This window comes from Ahaetulla prasina, chromosome 16 (assembly GCF_028640845.1).
Source record: "Ahaetulla prasina isolate Xishuangbanna chromosome 16, ASM2864084v1, whole genome shotgun sequence".
NCBI lineage: Eukaryota > Metazoa > Chordata > Lepidosauria > Squamata > Colubridae > Ahaetulla > Ahaetulla prasina.
The window spans coordinates 3946202-3972890 of NC_080554.1; the positions used below are offsets into that span (position 1 = coordinate 3946202).

The 26689-nt window shown below is 46.6% G+C and overlaps 1 protein-coding gene across 4 annotated transcripts in view; it reads right to left on the reverse strand.

Annotated features, from left to right (window-relative positions):
- Positions 1 to 26689, reverse strand: part of PNPLA7 (patatin like phospholipase domain containing 7) — an 89895-nt gene that overhangs the window by 54117 nt on the left and 9089 nt on the right. For all 4 annotated transcript variants that reach the window (XR_009152295.1, XM_058159282.1, XM_058159281.1 and 1 more), the window contains exons 3-18: positions 26555 to 26642; positions 25528 to 25610; positions 24745 to 24833; positions 22806 to 22946; positions 22504 to 22663; positions 21811 to 21891; positions 16875 to 17003; positions 16685 to 16765; positions 14865 to 15012; positions 12698 to 12781; positions 10946 to 11031; positions 10369 to 10527; positions 9816 to 9893; positions 8080 to 8285; positions 5304 to 5435; positions 4409 to 4532 (exon numbers count right to left, since the gene is read on the reverse strand). Coding sequence is in view for 3 of the 4 variants with exons in the window: in XM_058159282.1 (XP_058015265.1) it covers positions 4409 to 4532; positions 5304 to 5435; positions 8080 to 8285; positions 9816 to 9893; positions 10369 to 10527; positions 10946 to 11031; positions 12698 to 12781; positions 14865 to 15012; positions 16685 to 16765; positions 16875 to 17003; positions 21811 to 21891; positions 22504 to 22663; positions 22806 to 22946; positions 24745 to 24833; positions 25528 to 25610; positions 26555 to 26642 (1869 nt within the window). In the remaining variant the exon portion in view is untranslated. The remainder of the gene's footprint in view (positions 1 to 4408; positions 4533 to 5303; positions 5436 to 8079; positions 8286 to 9815; positions 9894 to 10368; positions 10528 to 10945; positions 11032 to 12697; positions 12782 to 14864; positions 15013 to 16684; positions 16766 to 16874; positions 17004 to 21810; positions 21892 to 22503; positions 22664 to 22805; positions 22947 to 24744; positions 24834 to 25527; positions 25611 to 26554; positions 26643 to 26689) is intronic.

Genomic DNA, 26689 nt, shown 5'->3' on the forward strand with positions numbered 1-26689 from the left:
AGAAAGTTTAGAACCGGCTTATTTTATCCCACTCTCCTGGAGCGTATAATGGAATTTGCTGCCTCACCAGCTGGCTTCGAGCAGCTCTTGCTAATTTAATTTCAGATGCGGGGTGATATATCACCAGCGCCGGGGCTGCCTGGCAATTACGGAAGTTCGCATCGTTTGGCTGCGGAGTTTGGCTTAAAGAGAAGCGGCCCGTGACTCACACATGTGACTCTGTATTTCGCAGACCATATAATTGGCCCTTGGAGTTAACAACAGTTTGTTTAGTGACTGTTGTGACCTAGGCCCAAGTAGTTATTGCCAGACACAATCAGTCCTAAACAAACATCGTTTATCAGAACAGCTGAGAATTACTTCATTCTCTGCTTAGTCCAAATTAAGTCCAAAACAAAGTCCTTCAGAAAAAGTCCTTCGGCCTTATCACAAACCTTTGTCTTCTTTGCCACCCTGCCAAAGGCTTTTCTTGGCAAGAATCCCACGAAGTTCAGAAGCAAGAGACCCCGACGAGAAACAATTGGAGCAACGTTGCTTTCCTACAAAGAGCCCAAGAGCCGTTGCTGCTCTTTTAAGCCTTATGGGAGGGACCAATCATCTCCTGGCCTTACTCCTGAGTTGTCCTTTTTGCTTTAGCTGCCTTCTAATAGCTCTTCGCATGCATGCATTAGGAACAGGCTCCTTCTGTTCCTCTGCCTCTCTGCTGTCTGCCTCTGGAGGCTCCAGAGTCCATGCATCGCTCCCAGATGGCCCTGGCCCCCTCTCTGCCTCCGATGCAGAGCCCTCATCCAGGCCTTCCCTAGACTCCAGGACTGACCCACTGTCCTCCCCAGCCTCCTCACTGTCTGACTCAGCTGCCAGCTCTGGAGGTTGCCAGCGGACCACAACAGTGACTGAAGTTACAGCGGTCCTGGAAAAAGCGACTTAGGAGCGTTTTTCACTCTTACGACTGTTGCAGAATTCCGTGTCCCCCGCTCCCGTGGTCATGTTATCCAAATCCAGAGGCTTGGTGTAAATACTGACCCGTATTTACGACGGTCGCGATGTCCAGGGGTGCCATGATCCCCTTTTGCCACCTCCTGACAAGCAAAGTCCGTGGCGAAACCAAGTTTGGTGAACAGCTGGCATACTAATTTGCCAACGGCAGTGAAAGTCGTAAAATGGGGCATAACCCATTTAACAGATGCCTCACTTAGCAACAGAAATTCGGGGCTCAGTGGTGGTCGTAACTTGACTGACGACCACCAATGAGCCCAAGCGAGTCCCATGAACTGGCGACCATCCGAGATAAGAGATATGGCTGATGTGGCTTCTGCTGTGCCACAGCGCCACCACGGCAGGTGGCAAAAAGCGGTACTGCAGCACTTCAAAAGAAGCAGCGCGGAGGGGAACCTCAAGAGAGACAGGTAATCCTCAACTTACGACCACCATTGAGCCCAGGGCTTATGTTGCTAAGTGAGGAACTCGCCAAGTTGAGTTTTGCCCCACTTTCCGACTCTCCTCGCCGCGTTTGTTAAGCGAATCACTGCGGCCGTTAAATTAGTCACCTGGCTGTTAAGTGAATTCCTAATCTTCGGACTTTTCGCCGTGAGCTGAAAACGCACCTATTTATTCAAGCGGGACTGGCTTAAAGGTTTTATTAAACTTTAATTGGGGTTATTATTTTAGGGTTTTAAATTTTTAAATTTCAGCCATTTTTGTAATACGCTCGGTTTTAAGTTTCTGTTTTAAACGTGAATATTGTGGGGTTTTTTTTAAATTTTTGGCTGTACACCGCCCTGAGTCCTTCGGGAGAAGGGCGGTATAAAAAATCTAATCAAATAAAATAAAATAAAATAAATAAAATAAATCTGACTTTGGCTTGTCAGTAGGTCACAAAAAGGGGGATCAGGTGACCCCGGGAGATGGCCATACCGTCATAAATGTGAGTCGCTTGCCAAGCATCCGAGTGTAAACGATACAAGACGGGGATGCTGCATTGGTCGTAAAGTGTGAAAAACGGTCTCTTTTTGGAATGCCGTTGTAACTTGGAACGGTCACTAAGCGAACTGTTGTAAGACCGTTGTAACTACCTGTGTACACATTAGTACCTCATTCTGCTGCCCCAAAAGGAGTTGGAAATCAATGGTTTTTTCGCTCTTAGCTTATCCCTCTCTTTTCCTCCCTTACTTTCATTTCTCTTTGTACCTCGGTGTTTTTATTATTATTTTTATTATTATTATTATTTATTAGATTTATAAACCGCCCTTCTCCCGAAGGACTCAGGGCGGTGTACAGCCAGAATAAAAAAAAAGCAATATACAGTTAAAATACAATTAAAAAACTTATTATACAATGTGGCCGAATTTAAAATAATTAAGAATCTAAAAAACCCCAATTAAAACCAAAGACATTTACATTTTGGTCAACTCAGGAACTATTGGAACCCCCAAAAGAGACACCCAGCCAATCCTTGACTGGCAACCGTTCCTTTAGGGATCGTTCGGGGTCGCAACGGAACTGGAGAAAAAGTCGCTTGCGACCGTTTTCCACACTTATGACCATTGTAGCATCCCCGTGGTCAAGTGGTCGGAATTCGGACGCTTGGCAACTGGCATGTACCTACGACGGTTGCAGTGTCCCGGGGTCACATGATCCACTTTTGAGACCTTCGGACAAGCAAAGTCCAAGGGGAAGCTTAACAACGGAGGCAATGACTTCACAAGTGCAGCGACTTCGCGGCGGCAAGCAAGGTTGTAAAACGGGGCGAAACTCAATTCAGAAATGTCTCGCTTAGCAACAGAAGCTTTGAGCTCCGCTGCGGTCATAAGCCAAGGGCAGCGTGTAAAAGACACACACACACACACATACACGAAACACCCTTCCGTTTAGTCCTAGAGATAACGCAAACAGCTCCTTGTATGCAGGCGATGGGCTGAACTGGTCCCAAGCTGGAGTTTTTTTGGTTTATCCGACATAACATAACATAACAACAGAGTTGGAAGGGACCTTGGAGGCCTTCTAGTCCAACCCCCTGCCCAGGCAGGAAACCCTACACCATCTCAGTCAGATGGTTATCCAACATTTTCTTAAAAATTTCCAGTGTTGGAGCATTCACAACTTCTGCAGGCAAGTCGTTCCACTTATTAATTGTTCTAACTGTCAGGAAATTTCTCCTTAGTTCTAAGTTGCTTCTTTCCTTGATCAGTTTCCACCCATTGCTTCTTGTTCTACCCTCAGGTGCTTTGGAGAACAGCCCGACTCCCTCTTCTTTGTGGCAACCCCTGAGATATTGGAAGACTGCTATCATGTCTCCCCTAGTCCTTCTTTTTATTACATGTTGGATGACATGCAACCATCCAACCATCCCTGGCCCGTGTCCCCTTCAACACGACTGGATGACCTTCGAGGTCCCTTCCAATTCTGAGATTCGGTGATTCTGTAAGGGTTATTCCTGCTTCAGCAGACCTCTGAGGTCCCTTTCAACTCTTTAAGGAATCAGCCGGTTCGGACCGATTCGGGCAAACCGGATGTTAATTTTAATCCAGTTCGCTGAACCAGTAGTTACAAGGACTGGCTGACCCCACCTACCCCACCCCATTCCACCCCTCCCAGGAGTCTCCATGTGGCCCATTTTGGATGTAAGGTAAGCGCAGAGGCTCTGGGAGGATGAAAAATGGACCTACCAGAAGTCGGGAAATGGGGAGGCTGTTTTCGCCCTCCTGGAGGCTCAAGGAAAACCTCAGATGGGCGCACCCGCCCCCCGGTGTGGTGCAGGTGGTCAAGTAGGCCACGCCCCCATGGCCAGCAACCGGGCAGCGAACCAGTTGTTAAATTTTTCAATCCCACCCCTGCATAAGGGTCTACGTGACCGCCTACTGCTACCGAATACCTCTCACCGACCCGTGCGCTCTCACAGAGAGGGACTCCTCAGGGTGCCGTCAGCTAAGCAATGCCGTCTGGCGACACCCAGGGGAAGGGCCTTCTCTGTGGGGGCTCCCACCCTCTGGAACGAACTCCCCCCAGGACTTCGTCAACTTCCGGACCTCCGAACCTTCCGTCGCGAGCTTAAAACACACTTATTCATCTGCGCAGGACTGGATTAGATTTTAAATTTATACTGGTTTTTAATGGGTTTTATTATTTATACTGCTTTTTAATAATTTGGCTATGTAGAATAAGTTTTTTAATTGTATTTTAGTTTGTATTTATATGTACTTTTTTACTTGCCTGTGAACCGCCCTGAGTCCCTAGGGAGATAGGGCGGTATATAAATGTGATAAAATAAATAAATAAATAAATAAATACTGCTCCAGCAGGGAGCTAGGCTAGACGACCTTCAAAGTCCCTTCCGATTCTTTTGACGGTCATGCGATTTCTGCTCAAAAGCCCAAGGCTGAGCTGTCAGCCCTCCCCCTCCTCTCCTTACCACGCCAATCAGATCGCCCCGGCCGTATTCTCCGGTCAAGTGTTTCTTCCCGTCGTCCAGCCTGATGACCGAGCGGAGACGTCCGTTCAGGACAATGTAGGTGCAGTCCGAATGATCGCCCTGCCTAGAAAGGAGAACGGGGTGAGAGAGCAGGACGTAATATTTGTTACTACCGGTTCTGTGGGCGTGGCTTGGTGGCGGTGACGGGTAATGTGACTGGGTGGGCGTGGCCAACTTTTTTTTTTTTTAACTTTTCAAAGAATTTTTTCTACAACCTCTTCAGCCAAAGAGGTTGTGAAAAAAACGCTTTTAAAAGGCTCCTCTGATGATCCCAGCTGAGCCGCACAATCATCAAAGGTTTTTTTATTTATTTTATTTTTAAAAGCATTTTTTCGGCCTAAGAAAAAATGCTTTTAAAAGTAAAAAAAAAACAAAAAAAACCCCCTCTGATGAGGTTTTTTTATACACCGCTTCACAGTGCTTTTACAGCCCTCTCTAAGCGGTTTGTAGAGTCAACAAATTGCCTCCAACAATCTGGGTCCTCATTTTAGCGACCTCAGAAAGGGCGGAAGGCCGGGTCGACCTTGAGCCTGGTGAGACGCGAACCGCCAATGTGACTTTCGGCCGGTCCTCGGGCTTACGACCGTTTCCGCATCCCCGCACGCACATGATTGCCATTTGGCAACCTTCCAACAAGCAAAGTTGACGGCAGGATAGAGGCCCTGCCGTGTCTCCCTTAAGGACCATAGCGCGTCGCTCAACGACTTCAGCAATCGGGTTCGGGAGCTGCCGAGCAGCGCTTCAAACCAACGTGTCGATTTGCCAGCCGCTATTGCGGTCGTTAAGTCGAGGACTATCCCTTCTTTTGTCCTTGGGTGATTCCTGAGCTCTTTACCTGTAAACGGCGCGCCCGGCTTCTACCTCCATCCAATCCAGGGCGAAGTCAATTTGCCTCACAAAGGACGACATGCGCTTCACAACCATGTGAGCTACACCCAGGACCACCGTGGGCTGCTCACGCATGATCCTGAAAGGAGAGACCCACAAGAAAGATTCACCAATGTGTATGTAGTGGGGGAGAGATGAACCCCAAAAGGGCTCATTCAAAGCATTTTGGGTGCTGATCGGTTAAGAATATGGTTCCTTGCAAGCCCCTCCCCGCACAATATAGGTAGTTATCGGCTTACAGCTATTCACGGATGGCGAACCTATGGCTTCTGGTCTCTGGAGGCTGGGGACAGCAAAAAAGGTCACTTCCTGTCCAACCGGAAGTTGGTAAACGGGCCATTTCTGGCCTCCGGAGGGCCTCGGGGTGTGTGTGTGTGAAAAAGGCAGTTTTTGCCCTCCCCAGACTCATAGTGAGGCTCTGGAGCCAGGTGAGAGAGAAAAATGGGCCTAATGGGCCATCACATGCCAGGAACCGGGGTGGTGGTGTCGTGCATACATGCGCGGGGGCAGGGTGCATAGAATTATGGGTATGGGCGCGCACACATGTCACACACACACACACACACACACACATACCCTTCATGGCGCACAATGGCAAAGCAATAGCGGTACTAAAAAAGACACAATCAGTCCTTCCACTTATGACCATCACAGCATCCCTGCAGATGTGATCAAAATTCAGGCACTTAGCAACCGGCATGTATACATGTATGTATAAATGAATCAATCTCTCAATCTCTCTCTCTCTCTCTCCCTATCCTACCTACCTATCGTATCTATCATCCATCTCTCTCTCTCTTCCTCTCTCTACCTATCCTACCTACCTATCTATTGTATCTATCTATCTATCTATCTATCTATCTATCTATCTATCTATCTATCTATCTATCTATCTATCTTTTTATCCCACCTGTATTATTTTATAAGAAACTCAAGGCGGCAAACATATCTAATACTCCTTCCTCTTCTCCCCACAAAAACATGCTGAGAGGAAGGGACTGGCCCAAAGTCACCCAGCTAGCTTTCCTGCCTAAGGCAGGACTAGAACTCACAATCTCTCCTGGTTTCTAGGCCAGGACTTTTACCACCAGACCAAATTGGCTCTCTTAAGCCTCTCTCCCTCCCTCTCTCTCTCTCTCTCTCTCTCTTCTGTTAAGCAAGGATCTACCAAAAACCTGATCTGAACCTCTCGAATTCTCTACACTGCCTTCCTTTCTCCTCGATGCATCCCGGTGATCAGTGATGGTTTAATTAAAGCTGGCTCCAAGAGCCCTCCTACCCTGCCCTTACTTAGAAGACAGGGACCCTGCATTTAGCACATCACAGCTGGGCGTCAAGTTTAAGTGTGCAATTATCAGGCAGCTGCTCCACACTTAATCCTGTGGCGGCAGAGCCATGCCACTGGCAAGAGCTGGGGCATCTCTGCTTAGCTGGTTCTGTCGACACTACTCTGGGCAGAAGACCATGATTGTCCTTGTTCAATTGTCTTCTTCTCTGCCCTTTTGTGAAACTTTGGGGGTTTCTTTCTTTGCAAAATCTTTGCAAAACAAGGGGAAAAAAATTAGGAAGATATAAATGCTTTAAGCTAAGCGAGAGGGAATTCTAATTTTTTTCTCTCTGGGAGGATACCCAATAAGAACAGCTCCGGTTTTAAGTCAATATGTTGTTGGGTCGTTTCTTCTAACCAACCCTTTATTTTATTCCAATAATTTTTAGCTTCTGGGCACGTCCACCACATATGATAATACGATCCTGGTAACTGGTGACATTTCCAATATTTAGCTGATTTATCTGTAAACATTTTTGCCAGTTTCTCAGGGGGCATATGCCACCTATAAAACATTTTGATATTGATTTTCTTCATATGCAGGGGACATTGTTGATTTGTAGTTCCTCTCGCATAACTGTTGCCATTTATCTAAATCTACTGAATATCCAAACATTTTTAGCCCGTGCTAACGTTGTTTCCTTTACTTGTTCCTCTTCTAACTCAATACCCAACAAAAAATTGTAATTTTTTCAAAATTAATTAATTTTGAAGATAAAATTAATTTATCTTCCGTTCCCGAGGATCCTATCCAACTCTGTCTTTTCTAAGTAAAAACCAGATAGCATCTTTTTCATACTTTGTTTGTATTTGCATATACATATACCAATCTAGTTCAATCCCGTCCTTTCAAGTTTTGTTTCCGCTTCAATTCCCCCCCCCATCTGTTAGTAATTCCTTACACCTAACAGCGAGAGGGAATTCTAGTACCAGTTCAGACTCCTACTAGATGCTAAGGAGTCAATCCTTCTATTCGAGTGGACAATAGAGGTAGTTCCTGACTTAGGACCCCAAATTGAGTGCAAACTTTCAGTGACTAAATGAGGCACTTTGTGAGGCGAGTTTTGTTCCCGTTTTGCGACCTTCCTCGCCACAAAGGTAAGGCGATTCACTGCAGTTGTTCGGTTGGTAACGTGGTGATGAAGTGAATCGACTTTTGCCGGTCAGAAGGTCGCAAAAGTGGGTAGTGTGACACACACACACACACCCCCAGGGCTCTGCGTCTCTGAATCGTCCGAATTTTGATCGCGTCTCCATGCTGCAACGGTCGCGTGTGTGAAAAATGGTCCCTTTTTTCCCCCCCTGCCCGTTGTAACTTCAAACAGTCACTAAATGAACTTTTGTCAAGTCGAGGACTGCCTGTCAAAGGGGAAGGAGGAGGGAAGGAGGGACTCACTCGTAAAAGTGGGACTTGGAGATAGCCAAGAAGGTGCAGTCGCGGTTGGCCTTGATGGTGAAGATCAGTGGTTCCCCCGTGAGGACCGCGAGTTGCCCCACCAGCTCTCCCGGGTGGGTCACGAACAGGCAGGTCTCTTCCTCCGAATCGATCTTCCGCTGATAGACGTGCAAAACGCCCGAGATCACAAACCGGATACTGACATCCTACGAGAGAGCAAGTCAAACGCACCTGTCAAGTTCGCGGGAAGGCTTAACCTTCCTGGTGTTAATTACCCCTTTAGGAGGCCTTGGGAGTACGGCATTCAGTTTTGGACGCCACGATGTTAAAAAAGAGGTGGAGACTCTGGCCTCTGTGGCTCAGACTGGTAAGACAGTCTGTTATTAACAGCAGCTGCTTGCAATTACTGCAGGTTCAAGTCCCACCAGGCCCAAGGTTGACTCAGCCTTCCATCCTTTATAAGGTAGGTAAAAGGAGGACCCAGATTGTTGGGGGGGCAATAAAAGTTGACTTTGTATATAAATATACAAATAGGATGAAGACTATTGCTAACATAGTGTAAGCCGCCCTGAGTCTTCGGAGAAGGGCGGGATATAAATGCAAATTTAAAAAAAAAGAGTGCAGAGAAGAGCAACGAAGAGGATTAGGGGCAGGGGTGAAATCCAGCAGGTTCTGACAGGTCCTGGAGAACCGGTAGCGGAAATTTTGAGGAATTCGGAGAGCTGGCAAATGCCACCTCTGACTGAACCCAGTGTGAACTGGGAATGGAGATTTTGCAATATTTTTCCCCTGAAGTGGGGAGGGAATGGGGATTTTGCAGTATCCTTCCCCTGGAGTGTGGAGGGAATGGGGATTTTGCAATATCCTTCCCCTGGAGTGGGGAGGGAATGAGGATTTTGCAATATCCTTCCCCTGGAGTGGGGAGGGAATGGAGATTTTGCAGTATCCTTCCCCTGGAGGGGGGAGAGAATGGGGATTTTGCAGTATCCTTCTCCTGGAGTGTGGAGGGAATGGGGATTTTGCAGTGTCCTTCCTCTGGAGTGGGGAAGGAATGGAGATTTTGCAGTATCCTTCCTCTGGAGTGGGGAAGGAATGGAGATTTTGCAGTATCCTTCCCCTGGAGTGTGGAGGGAATGGGGATTTTGCAGTATCCTTCCCCTGGAGTGGGGTGGGAATGGGGATTTTGCAGTATCCTTCCCCTGCCACGCCCACCAAGCCAAACCATGCCCACCCAGCCACGCCCACAGAACCGGTAGTAAAAAAAAAATTGGATTTCGACACTGGACCCAAGCCTTTGGAAACCAAAATAAACATTTGCCCCAAATTGCTCTGGGCTTCAGAAGACAGAGGGGACCTTTCCTGCCTTGATGCGAACTGACGGAACGCTTGAAGCTTCTGACGATCAACTCTGGAGGAGTTTGCAAGTTAGTTGGGTATACCGGACCAAACCTTCGGATGGATAAGCAAGCGAAGCCTCGGTGGGAAGAATTTTTAAAAAGGAGCCAATAAGGTTTAAAGAATGCTTGCTGGGGGGGGGGGGGAAAAGAGATCTGATTGACAGCTGTCTTCCAGAATCCCATCCAGGGTTAGGGGGACAAGCCTCGTTCGACGCGCGTTGGGCTTCAAGATCCCAAAACAGAGGAAGGAGCGGAACTGCTCTGTTAAATGTCCCTGCCGTTTCGGCCCGACCTTCTCTCTCACGCCCACTCGCACTTATCTGTGTCTTCCACACTCACCTGGTCGCCTTGCCGTGACACCATCGTCCCTGCAGTGACCTGATGGAGGGTCACTTTCCCATTCAAGAGAGAGAGATCCTAAACAAGCGTAAAAAGAAAAAAAGAACACCGCTCGTCTCTTTTGATAGCACTGCAAACTAAAATAGATTTCAGGACGTCAATGCAGAAAAGAAAGAGAAAGAAGGAAGGGGAGGGAAAGAAGGAAGGAAGGAAGGAAGGAAGGAAGGAAGGAAGGAAGGAAGGAAGGAAGGAAGGAAGGAAGGAAGGAAGGAGGGCCTTGACATATGACTGTGATGGATTTCTGGTTGTAAAAATCAGATTAGTCACGTGACTGATCTGATGTTACAAACTTTTCCTCCCCGCAATGGTTGTTAAATGAAAACCATTTTTTGAGTGACAGGGAGCCGCAGCAGAGGGGTGAAAGAGCCACATGCGGCTCCAGAGTCGCAGGTTGCTGACTCCTGAGCTAGAAAGTTGGCCATTTGAACTGCCAACAGTGCTCCGAATAGGGTTGACGCCCACCCAAATGACCCCTTCTGCTAAGATCACTCACATCCAGCTTCATCAAGGTCAGAAGGTCTTTCTTGGCTGCTTCTAAGATGGTGTTGACCTGCTTGGTGACACCGGATTCCTGGACGGGCGTGTCGCTCGGTGTGTAATGGAAGATGGCCGAAGGCATTTCAGTCACGGTCACGGTTTTCTTTGAGATGGGCTGGTGGGTGGAGGGGCAGAGGCGGGGGAATAGAAAAGACCAGGGATCACTTTTCACACTGCAGATTAAGAACATAACTACAAATAATCGACTTACATTGAGGCATCTTTATTCCCTTATTTATTTAAAGTAAAGGTAAAAGTTCCCCTCGCATAATGTGCTGGTCGTTCCCGACTCTAGGGGGCGGTGCTCATCTCCGTTTCAAAGCCGAAGAGCCAGCGCTGTCCGAAGACGTCTCCGTGGTCATGTGGCCGGCACGACTCGACGCCAAAGGCGCACGGAACGCTGTTCCCTTCCCACCAAAGACGGTCCCTATTTTTTTTCTACTTGCATTTTTTTAAGTGCTTTCGAACTGCTAGGTTGGCAAAAATTCTCTTCCAAAGATAGCTAAATGCCAAAGGAGGCTGAGAAAAGATACCTTATATGCAGCTGTGTCGGAGGAAGAAGTCTCGACTTCAATCCGGTGTCTGTGGCTGATGGCTTCCGCGTCTGGTTTAGCTCCACCTGAGTGGCGTAAAGATGAAAGACAGAGAAGGGCTTACTTTACACTCTACTCCTAGGCCTTTCCATCCACCCTCTTACAAAAAAAAATAAATTAGGAAGAGCATTGTAGTCCTTGATATATAGCCATTCGTTTAGCGACCAATCGAGAGGGACATTGAAACAAGCAACCGACGACCGTTTTCCGCAGCACTACTACTGCAACATCTCCGTGGCCAGGTGATCTAAATTCAGAGGCTTGGCAACTGGCATGTAACTTAGGAGCAGGGGTGAAATGTAAAATTTGTTACTACCGGTTCTGTGGGCGTGGCTTGGTGGGGGGAGGGGTAATGTGACTGGGTGGGCGTGGCCAACTTTTTTTTTTTTTAAACTTTTAAAAGCATTTTTTTCTACAACCTCTTCGGCTGAAGAGACTAAAAAAATGCTTTTAAAAGCCTCTGATGATTGCTCAATATTGGAAGAAAGAAGAATTACCTACAATTGAAGAATGGACACTCAAAGTATCAAATCCGGCAGAAATGGCAAAAATTTCTGCTTACTTGAAAGACTATACACAAGAAAAATATATTTTAGAATGGAAAATGTGGATTGATTATATTCAAAATAAGTATCAGATAAAAAAATATCGAATAGCATATGAGTAAATTTAGGAAATATTTTGTATTAGATATGTTTCTGAAGGAGAGGGGAATTGAGAGTGTGATTATGTGTGGAGTGTAGAGATTATAATTTAGGAATTATTTTGGATTATGATTGTTAGTTTTGATACCCTGCATTTTGTTCTGGGAAGTCGGGGTGGGGGGTGGGGGGTAAAGGGGAAGGGAATTGGGGGGTTGAGGTTAGTGATGGAGTGATGGTTAATGTACAGGGATTATTGAAGATGTATAAATATAATTAATGTAGGGTCGGGTCTGCCCAGTTACCATTTTAGAACGGTGGGGAGGGAGAAAAGAGGAGAGAGTAGGAGGTAGGAAAGAGGAGAAGAGGAAGGAAGAGGGGTAGAAGAGGGAGAAGGAAGGTGTAGGGTGGAGGGAGGAGAGGATGTAGATAAGAGAAGGAGAGGAAGGTCTGGAAAGCAGAAGAAGGTAGAAGAGGGAAGAGTGTGACTGGGCAAGCCCGACTAATTGTATATAACTGTACATTGGATGAATTATTTGATATGATTGTAAAAATAAAACTTTAAAAAAAAAAAAGCCTCTGATGATCAGGCAACTCAGCTGGGATCGCCAGAGGGAAAAAAAGCTTTTAAAAGTTAAAAAAAAAAAACAACCTCTGATGATCGCGCGGCTCAGTTGGGGCTGGGGTGGAGGGACAGGGATTTTTGCTACAGGTTCTCCGAACCACCCGCCGCCATTGCTACCGGATCGGGCAATCCGGTCCGAACTGGGAGAATTTCACCCCCGCTTGGGAGGATTACAGTGTCCCGGAGTCATGGGATCTCCTTTTGCGACCTTCTGACAAGCAACGTCAATGGGGAAGCCCGATTCACTCAACAACCGTGTTACGAAATGAACAACGGCAGGGGCTCACTTAACAACGGTGGCAAGAGAAGGTCGTAAAAGAGGGCGGAACTCACTTAACCGCCACCAAACTGGAAGCCGGGCTGCGGTCATAAGTCGAGAACTACCCGCCCAGCTCAAGATACGTTCCGGTTTTCTCTCTCGCTTACCTGCGGCATCCGTATACCCGAAGGGGATGTTTAAAGATACGCTCCTCCGAAGCGGAAGCTCTGAGCCGGGAAGTTTTCCAAAATCTACAATTGGAAACCATCTCAGGTGAGTTTCCCAGCAAAGGGATTTGCTGGCAGATGTCAATAATCCACCTTGAAAGAACATTGCTCAGAGGGCCAGGCCGTATTGCGGTGGGGTTGGTAAATCGGAGGTGAAGGCAACTCTTAACGCTTTCTAAACCAGGATTGAGGGATCACTAACTGGCCTGAACTCTGTGGTCCTCTTTCAAGCTAACCCAACCCACACAATGAGAGAGAGAGAGAGAGAGGGAGGGAGGGAGGGAGGGAGGGAGGGAGGAGGAGGGAAGGAAGGAAGGAAGGAAATAAGGGAGGGAGGGAGAGAAAGGAAGAAAAGAAAGAAAGAAAGAAAGAAAGAAAGAAAGAAAGAAAGAGGGAGGGAGGGAGGGAGGGAGGGAGAGAAAAAAAGAAAGAAAGAAAGAAAGAGGAAGGGAGGAAGCAAGGAAGGAAGGAGAGAAAGAAAGAAAGAAAGAAAGAAAGAAAGAAAGAAAGAAAGAAAGAAAGAAAGAGGGAGAGAGGAGGGAGGAGAGAGGGAGGAGAAAAAAAAGAAAGAAAGAAAGAAAGAAAGAAAGAAAGAAAGAAAAGAAAAGAAGAAAGAAAGAAAGAAAGAGGGAGAGAGGGAGGGAGGAGGAGGAGAGAAAAAAGAAAGAAAGAAAGAAAGAAAGAAAAGAAGAAAGAAAGAAAGAAAGAAAGAGGAAGGGAGGAAGCAAGGAAGGAAGGAGAGAAAGAAAAGAAGAAGAAAGAAGAAAGAAAGAAAGAAAGAAAAAAAAAAAGAAAAAAGAAAGAAAGAAAGAAAAGAAAAGAAAGAAAGAAAGAAAGAAGGGGGAGGGAGGGAGGGAGGAGAGAAAGAAAGAAAGAAAGAAAGAAAGAGGAAGGAAGGAAGAAAGGAAAGAAAAAGAAAGAAAGAAAGAAAGAAAGAAAGAAAGAGGAAGGAAGAAAGAAAGGAAAGAAAAAGAAAGAAAGAAAGAAAGAAAGAAAGAAAGAAAGAAAGAAAGAAAGAAAGAAAGAAAGAAAGAAAGAGGGAGGGAGGGAGGGAGGGAGGAAGAAAAAAGAAAGAAAGAAAGAAAGAAAGAAAGAAAGAAAGAAAGAAAGAAAGAAAGAAAGAGGAAGGGAGGAAGCAAGGGAGGAAGGGAGAGAAAGAAAGAAAGAAAGAAAGAAAGAAAGAAAGAAAGAAAGAAAGAAAGAAAGAAAGAGGGAGGGAGGGAGGAAGAAAAAAGAAAGAAAGAAAGAAAGAAAGAAAGAAAGAAAGAAAGAAAGAAAGAAAGAGGAGAGAGGGAGAGAGAGGAGGGAGGAGAGAAAAAAGAAAGAAAGAAAGAAAGAAAGAAAAGAAAGAAAAGAAAGAAAGAAAGAAAGAAAGAAAGAAAGAAAGAAAGAAAGAAAGAGGAAGGGAGAGAGAGAAAGAAAGAAAGAAAGAAAGAAAGAAAGAAAGAAAGAAAGAAAGAAAGAAAGAGGGAGGGAGGGAGGGAGGAAGCAAGGAAGGAAGAAAGGGAGAAAAAGCAAGAAAAGAAAGAAAGAAAACAAGAAAGAAAGAAAGAAAAGAAAAGAAAAGCAAGAGGGAGGGAGGAAACAAGGAAGGAAGTAAGGGAGAGAAAGCAAAAGAAGCAAGGAAGCAAGGAAGGAAGAAAGGAAGAAAGAAAGAAAGAAAGAAAGAAAGAAAGAAAGAAAGAAAGAAAGAAAGAAAAGAAGGAAATAAGGAGAGAAAGGAAGAGAAAGCAAAAGAAGCAAGGAAGCAAGGAAGAAAGAAAGAAAGAAAGAAAGAAAGAAAGAAAGAAAGAAAGAAAGAAAGAAAGAAAGAAAGAAAGAAAGATGGAAGAAGGGAGAGAAAGCAAGAGAAAGCAAGAAAAGCAAGAAAAGCCAGCAAAGAAGAAAGAAGGAACAAATCCGCATGGCACGTAGCCACGGATCAATTCCTCGCTGCTAAAACTCTCTCTCTCCTTAAGCCCTTAACCTTCACCCAGTCCGAAGTACCTCCCCAACTGCCCTGGCACCCTTCCTGACCCATGGGGGGTGCCCGTCTGAGCTAGGCAAAATCCTTCCGGACGTGACCCCCCCCCCCTCCAGATTGCCCCGTCCGAGGGCAAAGCGCCACCTGTGGTCTCCAGGGAGGCCTGCTTCTCCAGCTTCTCCGCCCGGTGATCCTCCTCCGACAGGTTGGACATCTGCCTTTTGACCACCCGGCTGGTGTTGCCCCCGGAGGTGACGCTGGCAACCGAGACCAGCGGGATGGCCTGGCTCTCCTGGGAAGGCGGAATTTATTTATTTTATTTATTTATTTGATCAAATTTTATTTTGATAAAGAGGCATGACCCGAAAAAAATAAAATAAATTGGGGTCAGGAAGCCCTGGGGCTGGATGGGCAGCCCCCCTGAGAGCCCAAAGCAGCACCCCACTTCTCCAATTCCCCACAACTAACACAACTAACCACACCAAGGTGTGTTCAGACATGACTCAGACAAGAGCAGGAAACTTTCTTTCCTTTCTTAATTTCTTTTTCTTTCCTTTCTTTTTCTTTCTAATTTCTTTCTTTCTTAATTTTTTTCTTAATTTCTTTCCTGTCTTTCCTTTCTTAATTTTTTCTTTCTTTTTTCTTTCTCTTTCTTTCTTTCTAATTTCTTTCTTCAATTTCTTTCTTTCCTTCCTTCCTTTCCTTCTTTCTAATTTTATTTTCTTTCTTTCTTTCTGTTTCCTTTCTTTCTTAATTTCTTTCTTTCTTAATTTCTTTCTTTCCTTTCTTTCCTTCCTTCCTTCCTTTCCTTTCCTTTCTCTTTCCATCTACCTATAACTAATATCCATCCATCTTATCTACTCATCCATTCAATGTATTCATTTATTTATCTATCGATGTATCTATTGCCATCCCCCTCTGTCCATCTAACCATTCCACCTAATAAATCTATCCACTCAATGGATATCCACTCAATCTATCCATTATCTATTCATTGTTCATCTCTCTCTCTCTCTCTCTCATTAAATTTATTGTCCAACAAAAACAGGGGTGAAATGCTCCCGGATCGTAGCGATCGTGGCCGGTAGTTTGGCGATTCGGTAGCGATGGCGGAGCAAAGTTCTGCCCAACAGCCCAGGTGTCATTACTTCCTGGTTTTAACCACGAAGTAATGTGTTTTTTACCTTCTGCGCATGCACAGAAGGTTTTGCACATGTCCAGAAGGTCTGCTTGCACATGTGACACGTGCATGGTGTGTGCACTTCCAAACCGGTAAGGAAGGTAAGTAGATTTCACACCTGAACGAGAACTACCTGTACGTGGGAGAGCTTTAGAGGCCATCAAACTCAGGCTATCTATTTCCACAGCCATTTGAGCCAACCATCCCCTTGGGCGGAGGGGAGGGTGGACTACAAGACCTCCAAGGTCCCTTTCCCACCCTACGATTCCACATTCCCCAAATTTATTTATTTATTTATTTAATCACATTTTTATACCGCCCTATCTCCCGAGGGACTCAGGGCGGTTTACAGCCTATTAAAAACACATAAACACAAATATAAATACAAGATAAAACACTAATTAAAAAACTTATTGAATAAGGCCGAATTTAAAATTATAATTAAAATACTAAAACCCCATTAAAAACTGAATTAAAATTAACATCCTAGCCCAGTCCTGCGCAAATAAATAGATGTGTCTTAAGCTCGCGGCGAAAGGTTCGAAGGTCGGGAAGTTGACGGAGTCCCGGGGGAAGTTCGTTCCAGAGGGTGGGAGTCCCACAGAGAAGGCCCTTCCCCTGGGTGTCACCAGTCGGCACTGCCTGGCGGACGGCACCCCAAGGAGTCTCTCTCTGTGAGAGCGCACGGGTCGGTGGGAGGCAGTCGGTGGCAGCAGACGGTCCCGTAAGTAACCCGGCCCTACCGGGTTAATTTACCACTGTCCCCCCACCAGCCTTCACTTACAGAACTGAAGAGTTCGGTGGTCAGTCCCAGGTAGTTGTGCAAAGCCAGAAAGGTGACCCTCTGTAGCCTCACCATGATGATCTGGAGAGAGAAAGCAGAACGCGGGGGGTGGGGGGGGCGGTTCGTACGCTTTGCCGTCAAGTTTTGTTGCTCTTCTCTCTTTCCGTGTGATTCTCCAGCCCAGCCTCACCTGCACGACTCTAACGAGAGTCTCCGGATATTTCTGGAAGACGTCTTGAAATGCGTTGGCTGGGAGACGCAGAATGGTTGACTGCGTCGCGGCTCGAGCAGAAACGGTTTTATACGGAGCAGGGTGACCCTAGGAGGGAGAAGAGACCCGACATGTTTCTGTCACACAGGTAAAGTCTTCGACTCGCAAACGTTCGCTTGGTGACCGAAGTTACGACGAAAAAACGGGACTTGCAACCGATTCTCACACTTATGGCTGTTGGAGCATCCCTGTGGTCAACTGGCTCGTGTTTATGACGGTTGCGGTGTCCCGGGGGGGTTAGGTGGATCCCGACCAACTGACAATCAAAGTCAAGGGGACGCCAGATTCGTTTAACCACCGCAGGGCAGTGATTCACTTAACAACTGTGGCCCTAAAATAAGGGTCATAGAATGGAGCGGTCGACATTCTGACTGACGAACCCAACCAAAGCAAGCATAGTTGAGATGTTCCAATCTCCGAATGCGTAACTTTATGGAGTTACATCATTTCAGCACCAATGAGGGCAAAACCAGATCTAGCTAATCCCCGCGCAAACCCACATAATTAAAATATAGGATTCTCCGTCCCCCTATTAGAGCAGGTCACGCTGTCCAATTGAGTCTCTTTGTATTGTTATGAGAAAAAGTCTTTGGCTCTAGCAACCACCTGCTGAAGTGTCCTTGGCTCTCTCGGCTCGTCTTCTTGATGCCTGGAGCACACACTCCATCTCACCCTTCCCTCCCTCCTGGTTCATCGACAAGCTGAGAAGCGACCGTAGTTCAAACGTGACAGGAGCATTAGGCATATGACAACGTGCTCGCTGAATCAACGGGGAAACCAGATTCACTTAGCAACTTAAAAGCTGCATTCATTCACTTAACAGCTGTGGCAAGAAAGGTCATAATAGGGCTTGTGACCGACTGAACAAACCGCCTCGCTCAGCACTGGAAATGTCGGCCTTAAGTGTTGGCCTTAAAATGTTGGGATGGCCATTTGTCTGAAATGGTGTAGGGTTTCCTGCCTGGGCAGGGGGTTGGACTAGAAGACCTCCAAGGTCCCTTCCAACTCTGATATTATTATTATTATTATAAGTTATGGTCGTAGGTCAAGGACTACCTTATAGGCACTGCTCAAGTTCCAGTCAGCTGGCTTTCCTGCAGGGGCCAAAAACACAGATTTATTTCTACAACAGGTTTTCTGCCTGGGTATTAATGGAATTAAGGAATTAATGGGTAAATCCTTCAATTCAGGCTGGTCATTCAGTAATTTTAGAAGCACGGATTGAAGCTTTGAGTCTCGGGGGGGGGGAAAGGGGAGGAAAACGTAAGGGGACAATTGTCATTGCTTGCTGAGAGGGTCTGCCTGCGTTATTTATGGCAGAGATTTTGCATAATTGAACGTGAAGGTGACCAAGAGGTGTTTTTAATCCTGCCGAAAAGAAGGTTATTGTTTCCATCCTTGAGCTGTCATCACTTCTGCCCAGGAGAAATAATTCCTTATTGTATCGTGGCTGGACTGATGTATTGGGCTAATCACGGCTTATGCGCGATCAAACCTATCCAATTTATTACAATTGGCTGGGTTTCCTAATTAGGCAAAGCCGTAAACATGATGGACAGACTACAATAGCTTGCATGGCGTGTCCCAAAATAGAACCAAACCATACAATGGCCTGGTTAAAGCACCAGGCTAGAAAGAGGGAGACGGTGAGTTCCAGTCCTGCCTAAGTCACTGAAACGGGTGACTTTGGGCCAACCACCAGGAGACTGGGAGTTCTAGTCCTGCCTTAGACATGAAAGCCAGCTGGGTGATTTTGAGCCAATCACCAGGAGGCTGGGAGTTCTAGTCCTGCCTTAGACATGAAAGCCAACTGGGTGATTTTCAGCCAATCACCAGGAAACTGGGAGTTCTAGTCCTGCCTTAGACATGAAAGCCAATTGGGTGATTTTGAGCCAATCACCAGGAGACTGGGAGTTCTAGTCCTGCCTTAGACATGAAAGCCACTTGGGTGATTTTGGGCCAATCACCAGAAGACTGGGAGTTCTAGTCCTGCCTTAGACATGGAAGCCTTGGGTGACTTTGGGCAAAGAAAAAGGGAAAATGATGTTTGCAGATCGCTCCGTGGATTGAAACATTTAAGGGCCTCTGTGGCTCAGACTGGTAAAACAGTCTATTATTAACAACAGCTGCTTGCAATTACTGCAAGTTCAAGTCCCACCAGGCCCAAGGTTGACTCAGCCTTCCATCCTTTATAAGGTAGGTAAAATGAGGACCCAGATTGTTGGGAGCAATAAAAGTTGACTTTGTATATAATATACAAATGGATGAAGACTATTGCTTGACACAGTGTAAGCCGCCCTGAGTCTTCGGAGAAGGGCGGGATATAAATGCAAATTAAAAAAACAAAAAACTCCACCACACCCGGATCTCGCACGGTTCAGTTGCGAATATTTTCTGTTCTTTCCTTTTGTCAGGACGCACGTACCTTCCATCCGAAACCCGCCCCCCGGCTCCGAACATCTTTCCAGTCCCAAAAAAAGTCACTCCCATTTGTTCTTCCCAGCCTGGGAAAAAAAAAACACAAATCGGCCACTGGTTTCTGGGCAGACTAATTGCTTTCTCCCCAACTAGGGGATCAATTCTTAATTACAGGAGATAAAAAAAGAAGAAGAAGAAGATAACTGAGTAAGCCTTGGCTGGACCTGAGCTGGCAAGTCTTGAATACGAGCTCTGGCAGCGGGGAAAGAAAAAAGGAAGCCGCAGGGGTTTTTGAAGATTCTGGAAGGCTTTCGAACTCAGACCTGCTGGGCTGCTGCAGTAATCAAGTTTTGGGAACATTCACCTACGGGGAGTGCTAAAAACGGCTGCATAGGAACAACAGCCACAAGAAACGCACAAGGAAGGATAAAGTTACGCTTAGGCAGTCCTCGACTTAACGACCTCAACTGAACCCCAAATTTCTGTGGCGGAGCGAGGCCGTTGTTCAGCGAGTGTCGCCCCGCTCTACGACCTTCCTTGCCACCATCGTTAAGTGAATCCCTGCAGTTTGGTTAGCAACGCGGTTGCTGGGTGAATCTGGCTCCCCACATTGGCTTTGCTTGTCAGGAGACCGTCATAAATACGAGTCGGACGCTTGGCGGGGACGCTGCAACAGTCATTAAGTACGAAAAATGGTCATAAATCCCTTTCCTCCCCCACCCCCCGATGTCGTTGTAACTTCGAATGTGGCTAAATGAACTGTTCTAAGTCGAGGACTAGCCGTAGGGTGTCAATAAATTTTGCTTCTTGTTTTTCGCCTCCAGAAACCGAAGCAAGGATCAATCTCAGGATTCCTAGCCCTCGAAGGAATAATAATATCAGAGTTGGAAGGGACCTTGGAGGCCTTCTAGTCCAACCCCCTGCCCAGGCAGGAAACCCTACACCACTTCAGAAAAATGACTATCCAACATTTTCTTAAAAACTTCCAGTGTTGGAGCATTCACAACTTCTGCAGGCAAGTCGTTCCACTTATTAATTGTTCTGACTGTCAGGAAATTTCTCCTTAGTTCTAAGTTGCTTCTCTCCTTGATTAGTTTCCACCCATTGCTTCTTGTTCTACCCTCAGGTGCTTTGGAGAACAGCCCGACTCCCTCTTCTTTGTGGCAACCCCTGAGATATTGGAAGACTGCTATTGTGTCTCCCCTAGTCCTTCTTTTCATTAAACTAGACATACCCAGTTCCTGCAACCGTTCTTCATATGTTTTCGCCTCCAGTCCCCTAATCATCTTTGTTGCTCTTCTCTGCACTCTTTCTAAGAGTCTCCGCATCTTTTGTTTTGAAGCTCTCAATTTGCCAAGGCAAAAAACGCGGGAAACGAATTCGCTGCCATCCCCATCAGGTTAAGCCAGATCTCTTGACGGGATGCACCTCCTCCCAGGAAGCCCTGCCCACTTCTTCAAACCAAAACCATTAAGTGTTGTACCTTGATGAAGATATCTTTTCTTTTATGTACACTGAGAGCATATGCACCAAGACAAATTCCTTGTGTGTCCAATCACACTTGGCCAATAATGCATTCTATTCTATTCTATTCTATTCTATTCTATTCTATTCTATTCTATTCTATTCTATTCTATTCTATTCTATTCTATTCTATTCTATTTTATTCTATTCTATGATTCTTAATGAAGGTATCTTTTTTTTTATTGAAAAAGTTTTAACAAACAAAAACATTTTTCCCCCTTTTTCCCCCCTCCCCCCCACAAAACCCCTTCCCCTCCTTCCCCGGCTTCCCGGGTCAATCACAAGGTATTGTTATACATAAACCAAACATAAAGTAAAATTTTCCCTTCTAATCCAATTAACCTCATCCAAATCTTTTCATTTCCCCACCCCCCCCCCCCTACATAAAATAATACTTCCTAATTATTCAAAGGCAATCTGATATTTCTTAATCTGATATCTGTTTTGTAAATAATCAATCCATTTTTTCCATTCAATTAATTGAATTAATGAAGGTATCTTGTCTTTTATGTACAGTGAGAGCATCTGTACCAGGACAAATTCCTTGTGTGTCCAATCACACTTGGCCAATAAAAATTCTATTCTATTCTATTCTATTCTAGTCTAGTCTAGTCTAGTCTAGTCTAGTCTAGTCTAGTCTAGTCTAGTCTAGTCTAGTCTAGTCTATTCTTCTACTCCATGTTCCGTTCTATTCTATTCTATTCTATTTATGATTCTTAATGAAGGTATCTTGTCTTTTATGTACACTGAGAGCATCTGCACCAAGACAAATTCCTTGTGTGTCCAATCACACTTGGCCAATAAAAGTTCTATTCTATTCTATTCTATTCTATTCTATTCTATTCTATTCTATTCTATTCTATTCTATTCAAAGGGACAGAGCACCACTTGGAAAGCCCAGAGGGAGCCTCACCGTGATGACGTCCAAGATGCTGAGGAGGCTGTGCACGCTGTCTCCAGGCAAGACTTCCTTCACCACCATCTCAGTGCCATCCTGGGGGAAAAGTTGAACAAAGACAAGACAACTCCGGTTCGCCGGCTTGAAGCCGTGGCGGAGACGAGCTCGGTTCCACAAACCGGGTTTATAACGAAGGACAACAGCTGGGTTTCTTTGCCATCGGCCCAGCCAAACCCAAACTAGGTTTACGGCTTGGTTTGGGGGCCGTGAATTCACACTCCTCCTTCTGATGGATGGGGCCAGAATGGAGAGAGCGAGAGAGCCTGCAAACAGACTGACAGATATACGGCAATGTCATAGTGAAATAAGCGAAGAAGAAGAAAGAGGAGAAAGAAGATAGATAAATGTATTAACAGAAAAGCAAGGACTGTGGAAGAAATGTTATAATGAATGAAATGATAATATTAAGATCTGATAAATAGTGGAGGAATAAGAAGAAGACACAAAAGATGGACTCAGATGATACACGGAGCGATTGATTATGTACTGTGTATTTGTTTGTCTATAAAATAAAATGAAAACTTTTATATATATATAAAAAACCACCAAGCTCAGAGAGCACTGGGGACCTTCTCGTTTCAACTCTAAGCTCCAGATCTTCCCTTCTAAACATCTCTCCTGCCTCTTTCCACACAGGGCGTTCCTTACGCTTTCCTGGATGCAGACTTCCAACTTCCCGTCCTGCACGACGTAGATGCTGTTGTCCAGCTGTCCCGGCCGGAAGATATATTCCCCTTCGTGCAGCTGCACGAAAACCATGTGCTTGCACAGCTCCAGGAAAAGGGGTTTTTCAAAGTGACCGAGGACCCTAGGGGAAAACAGATGAATGGGGAGAGGGAGAGAGAGAGAGAGAGAGAAAGAATTTTTTGCAAAAACCAAGCGGAGCCCGAGACAAGAAAGCCGAATCGCGACTTGGATTCCCACCGCGTCAGGCAAGCCGACGAACCTACCGGACGTTTTTAAGCATGTAAAGGACTTCGGAAGGCAGGTGGGAGCTCTTGACGTCAAATTCCGTTAAATCGGCTTCCAGCAAGGAGGGAGGTGGGTCCTTGGGCTGCAGGATGGGAGATTCCTTCTTGAAGCGCAGGATCCTGCAAGGGAGAGCATGTTCTGTCCCCCTCGCCTCAGTCCGAGCGATGACTTAATTAGCCGGCACTATCAGCTCTGGCAGCAAACTAGTGAGCGCCTGCCAAGTGTCTCTGTTATCTCTCTTGATGAGTCAGCCAGGAACAAACTGTACTTCAGCTCTAGTTAAGCAGTTGATTTGCTTGCCACGTAGAGGTATAGAAACCCTTGCTGCTTTTATATCCTGTGGGGTGTGACTCCATGACTCAGCACTTCCTAGGCCTGCCCCACCCCTGCTTCTGTTGTTCCCACCTCTCCTGCCTACGAAACCTAGGGTCCAGCCAGGCCTGATTGCCATCAGCCGGGTCTGGAGGCGTGGCCTGGGGGGGAAGAGTCAGGGGACGGAGGCCTCGTTATCTCTTCCACCTGACCTGTTTCTGGCTCCTGGAACTGAGCCAGGGAAGCCGGTGGTCCCAAGGTAAGTCCTGACGGCCCTTCCCCCTCACTTTCCGAGTCACTTTCTGGCAGGGGGCCCAGCTCGGGGGGTGCAGATACAATAGAGCAAAAGAACCATTCGCGGCTCCTTCCTTGGCTCTGGCAAGGATCCAGCTCCTTCTCTCCTTCTCTACTCTCTCTACCTCCTGCCTTTCTCCATCCCGGTTTTGGGAAACTTGGTTGAAACTTTGGTCCTCCGTGGACCACTGGCCTAGATCGCATCCACTCTAGGCCTCCTGTAGCCTGCCTCTCCGCTGCTCCTGTGGCAATTAGGGCCATGATTGCACCGTGAGCCACGGTTGGCGCCAGTGGTTAGAGCGCAGTACTGCAGGCTACTTCTGCTGGCTGCCGGCAGCCTGAAATTTGGCAGTTTGATTCTCCCCAGGCTCAAGGTTGACTCAGCCTTCCATCCTTGTTAGACAGGTCGAGGGCTAATCCTACCTTTGCTGGATCTTGGGTGAGGGCACTTGCTTATGAATAGAGCTAGCTATCTCTTTAACTCTTATGGGGAAATCTGCTGTGGGCTATTGAGGAGGGTGGAGGGGCTATTAAGAGTGAGTCTGCTTCCTGCCTAAAAAACATGTTTCTCCATTTCTCACCCAGGGAAATATAATATACTGTGGTGACCAAGGCCCAAGTAGTAATTACTAAACACAGTTCAGTCCTCAACAAACTTATTTTCTTAAAGCAGCTGAGAATTAATTCATTCTCAGCGTCGTCCAAAACAAAATTCTTAATAACCGGCCCCTTGGCCTTATCACCAACCTTTGATGTCTTTGGCAACCTGCCAAAGGCTTTTCTCTGGCAAAACCCCCACAAAGTTCAAGAGACGCTGACAAGAAGCACGGAAATCAACGTTGCTTTCCTACAAAGAACCCAACGGCTCGTTGCTGCTCTTTTAAGCCTTATAGGAGGGGCCAATCATCTTCTGGCCTTACTCCCGAGTTGTCCTTTTTGCTTCAGCTGCTCTTGTTTTCTGGCAGCTTTTTGCATGCGTGCACTAGGAACAGGCTCTGCCTGTTCCTCTGCCTCTCTGCTGTCCGCCTCTGGAGGCTCTGGAGTCCGTGCATCGCTCCCAGATGGCCCTGGCTCCATCTCTGCCTCCGATGCAGAGCCCTTGTCTGGGCCTTCCCCTGACTCCAGGACTGGCCCATTGTCCTCCCCAGCCCCCAGGTCTGCAGGCTGCTGGCGGACCACAACATATTCTGCCTTTTTAATACTTCCTAGAATATTTCATTTCCCTAGGGGAGGGTTGGGTGCTAACTTGCTACAGAGAAGGAAATGATCTAGAGTTTATCCAAAGTGCCACAGCTGCCCGGTGAACAGTACCTCTTTGCCAGGGACAACACCCTGGCCCTTTTCCGCATCCGCTGACGAGGCACCGCGTTGCCGACCAGCGAGTTTGGCAGAGTTACCACCTGCAAGGAAGAACGTTCGATCGTGAAGGAAACCATTCAGGGGGAAAAAAATGCACCAGGCCTTCGCTTTGCCGAGCGAGTGACGACCGTGCAACAGTTAATGCCACTGCCCCCGACTGCACTAACGAAGACGCTGCACACCGCTGCACGGAACAAAGGCTGCGTAGAAGCTGCAATTCTGAAGACCGATCATTTTCGAGAAGTGTGGAAATCACTTGCAAACGTCTTGCTGAGCTTTGAAATTTGTCTGCAAAGGCAGCAGACCCCGAACTATAATTCAAGTAATTCGCAACTTAAATTTTTTTTACTACCAGTTCTGTGGGTGTGGCTTGGTGGGCGCGGCTTGGTGGGCGTGGCAGGGGAAGGATACTGTAAAATCTCCATTCCCTCCTCACTCCAGGGGAAGGTTACTGCAAAATCCCCATTTCCTCCCGATCAGTTGGGACTCGGGAGGCAGAGAATAGGCCACTCAGAATTTTTATTACCGGTTCTCGGAACGACTCAAAATTTCCGCTACCGGTTCTCCAGAACTGGTCAGAACCTGCTTAAAACCCACCTCTGACTCTGACCTATAAATATTCTCTTTGAAGCCCAGGAGAGTGTAGAGCAATCGCGGATTCAACCGCTGATGGTCAACGCCTGAACTCCGCCCAACCTCAACGCTGAGCTTCGCTCGACTCAGGGACCCCCTTACCTTCCGCATGATCTTACGGCCATAAAACATCACTTTGTCCCTCTTGCGAAACCTGTACTGGGGCACATGTGCTTGAGATTGTTCTGAAAAACAAAGGAAGATTTATCACCTCGAGGTCCACTTTCCCGAAGTCTACAAACAGTCTAATTTGCAGGAAAAGCGTTGGTTAATTTACCTGACCTAGGCTTCTCATTTAGGTCAATTTTATTTGTTTGTTGGTATCCTGCCTTTATTATTTTTTACAAATTACTTAAGGCGGCGAGTGTGTACAAACACACCTTCCTCCTCCTATTTCCCTCACAACTACCCTGTGAGGGGGGACTGGCCTGTTTTCCTGCCTAAGGCAGGACTAGAACTCCCCATCTTCCGATGATTAGTCCAAAGTCACCCAGTTGGGTGTGATGCCTAAGGCGGAACTAGAACTCACCATCTCCTGGTGATTGGTGCAAAGTCACCGTGCCAGTTTCATGCCTAAGGCAGGACTAGAACTCACCGTCACCTGGTGATTGGTCCAAAGTCATCCAGCCAATTTTTATGCCTAAGGCAGGAGTAGAACTCACCGTCTCCTGGTGATTGGCCCAAAATCACCCAGCCAGCTTTCATGCCTAAGGCAGGACTAGAATTCACAGTTTCCCTGGTGATTGGCCCAAAATCACCCAGCTGGCTTTCATGCTTAAAACAGGACTAGAACTCACTGTCTCCTGGTGATTGGTGTAAAGTCACCCATCTGGCTTTCATGCCTACACAGCAGGACTAGAACTCACCGTCTCCTGGTGATTGGCCCAAAGTCACTCAGCTGGCTTTCATGCTTGACAGGACTAGAACTCACCGTCTCCTATTTTCTAGCCTGGTGTCCTAACCACTAGACTTAAACTGGCGTTATTATGACCCGTTTATTATTTCCAACAGGCTGAGAAATCTGGTCCTATTTAAACCCGCCCAGACGCTCCACCGTGCAGAAAGAAACACCTCCCGTCCACCTCCGTTCCCCAGGCACGACGGGTTCGTGCTAAGCGGTCAGACTTACTCGACTCTTTCACCTTCTTGTACACAAAATACACCACGATCCCGATCAGTGACAAGGCCACCGCTGCGCCAATGGCTATCCCGGTTAACTGCGGACAGAAACAAGACAGCAAAAATTCATCTTCAACCGTAGGTA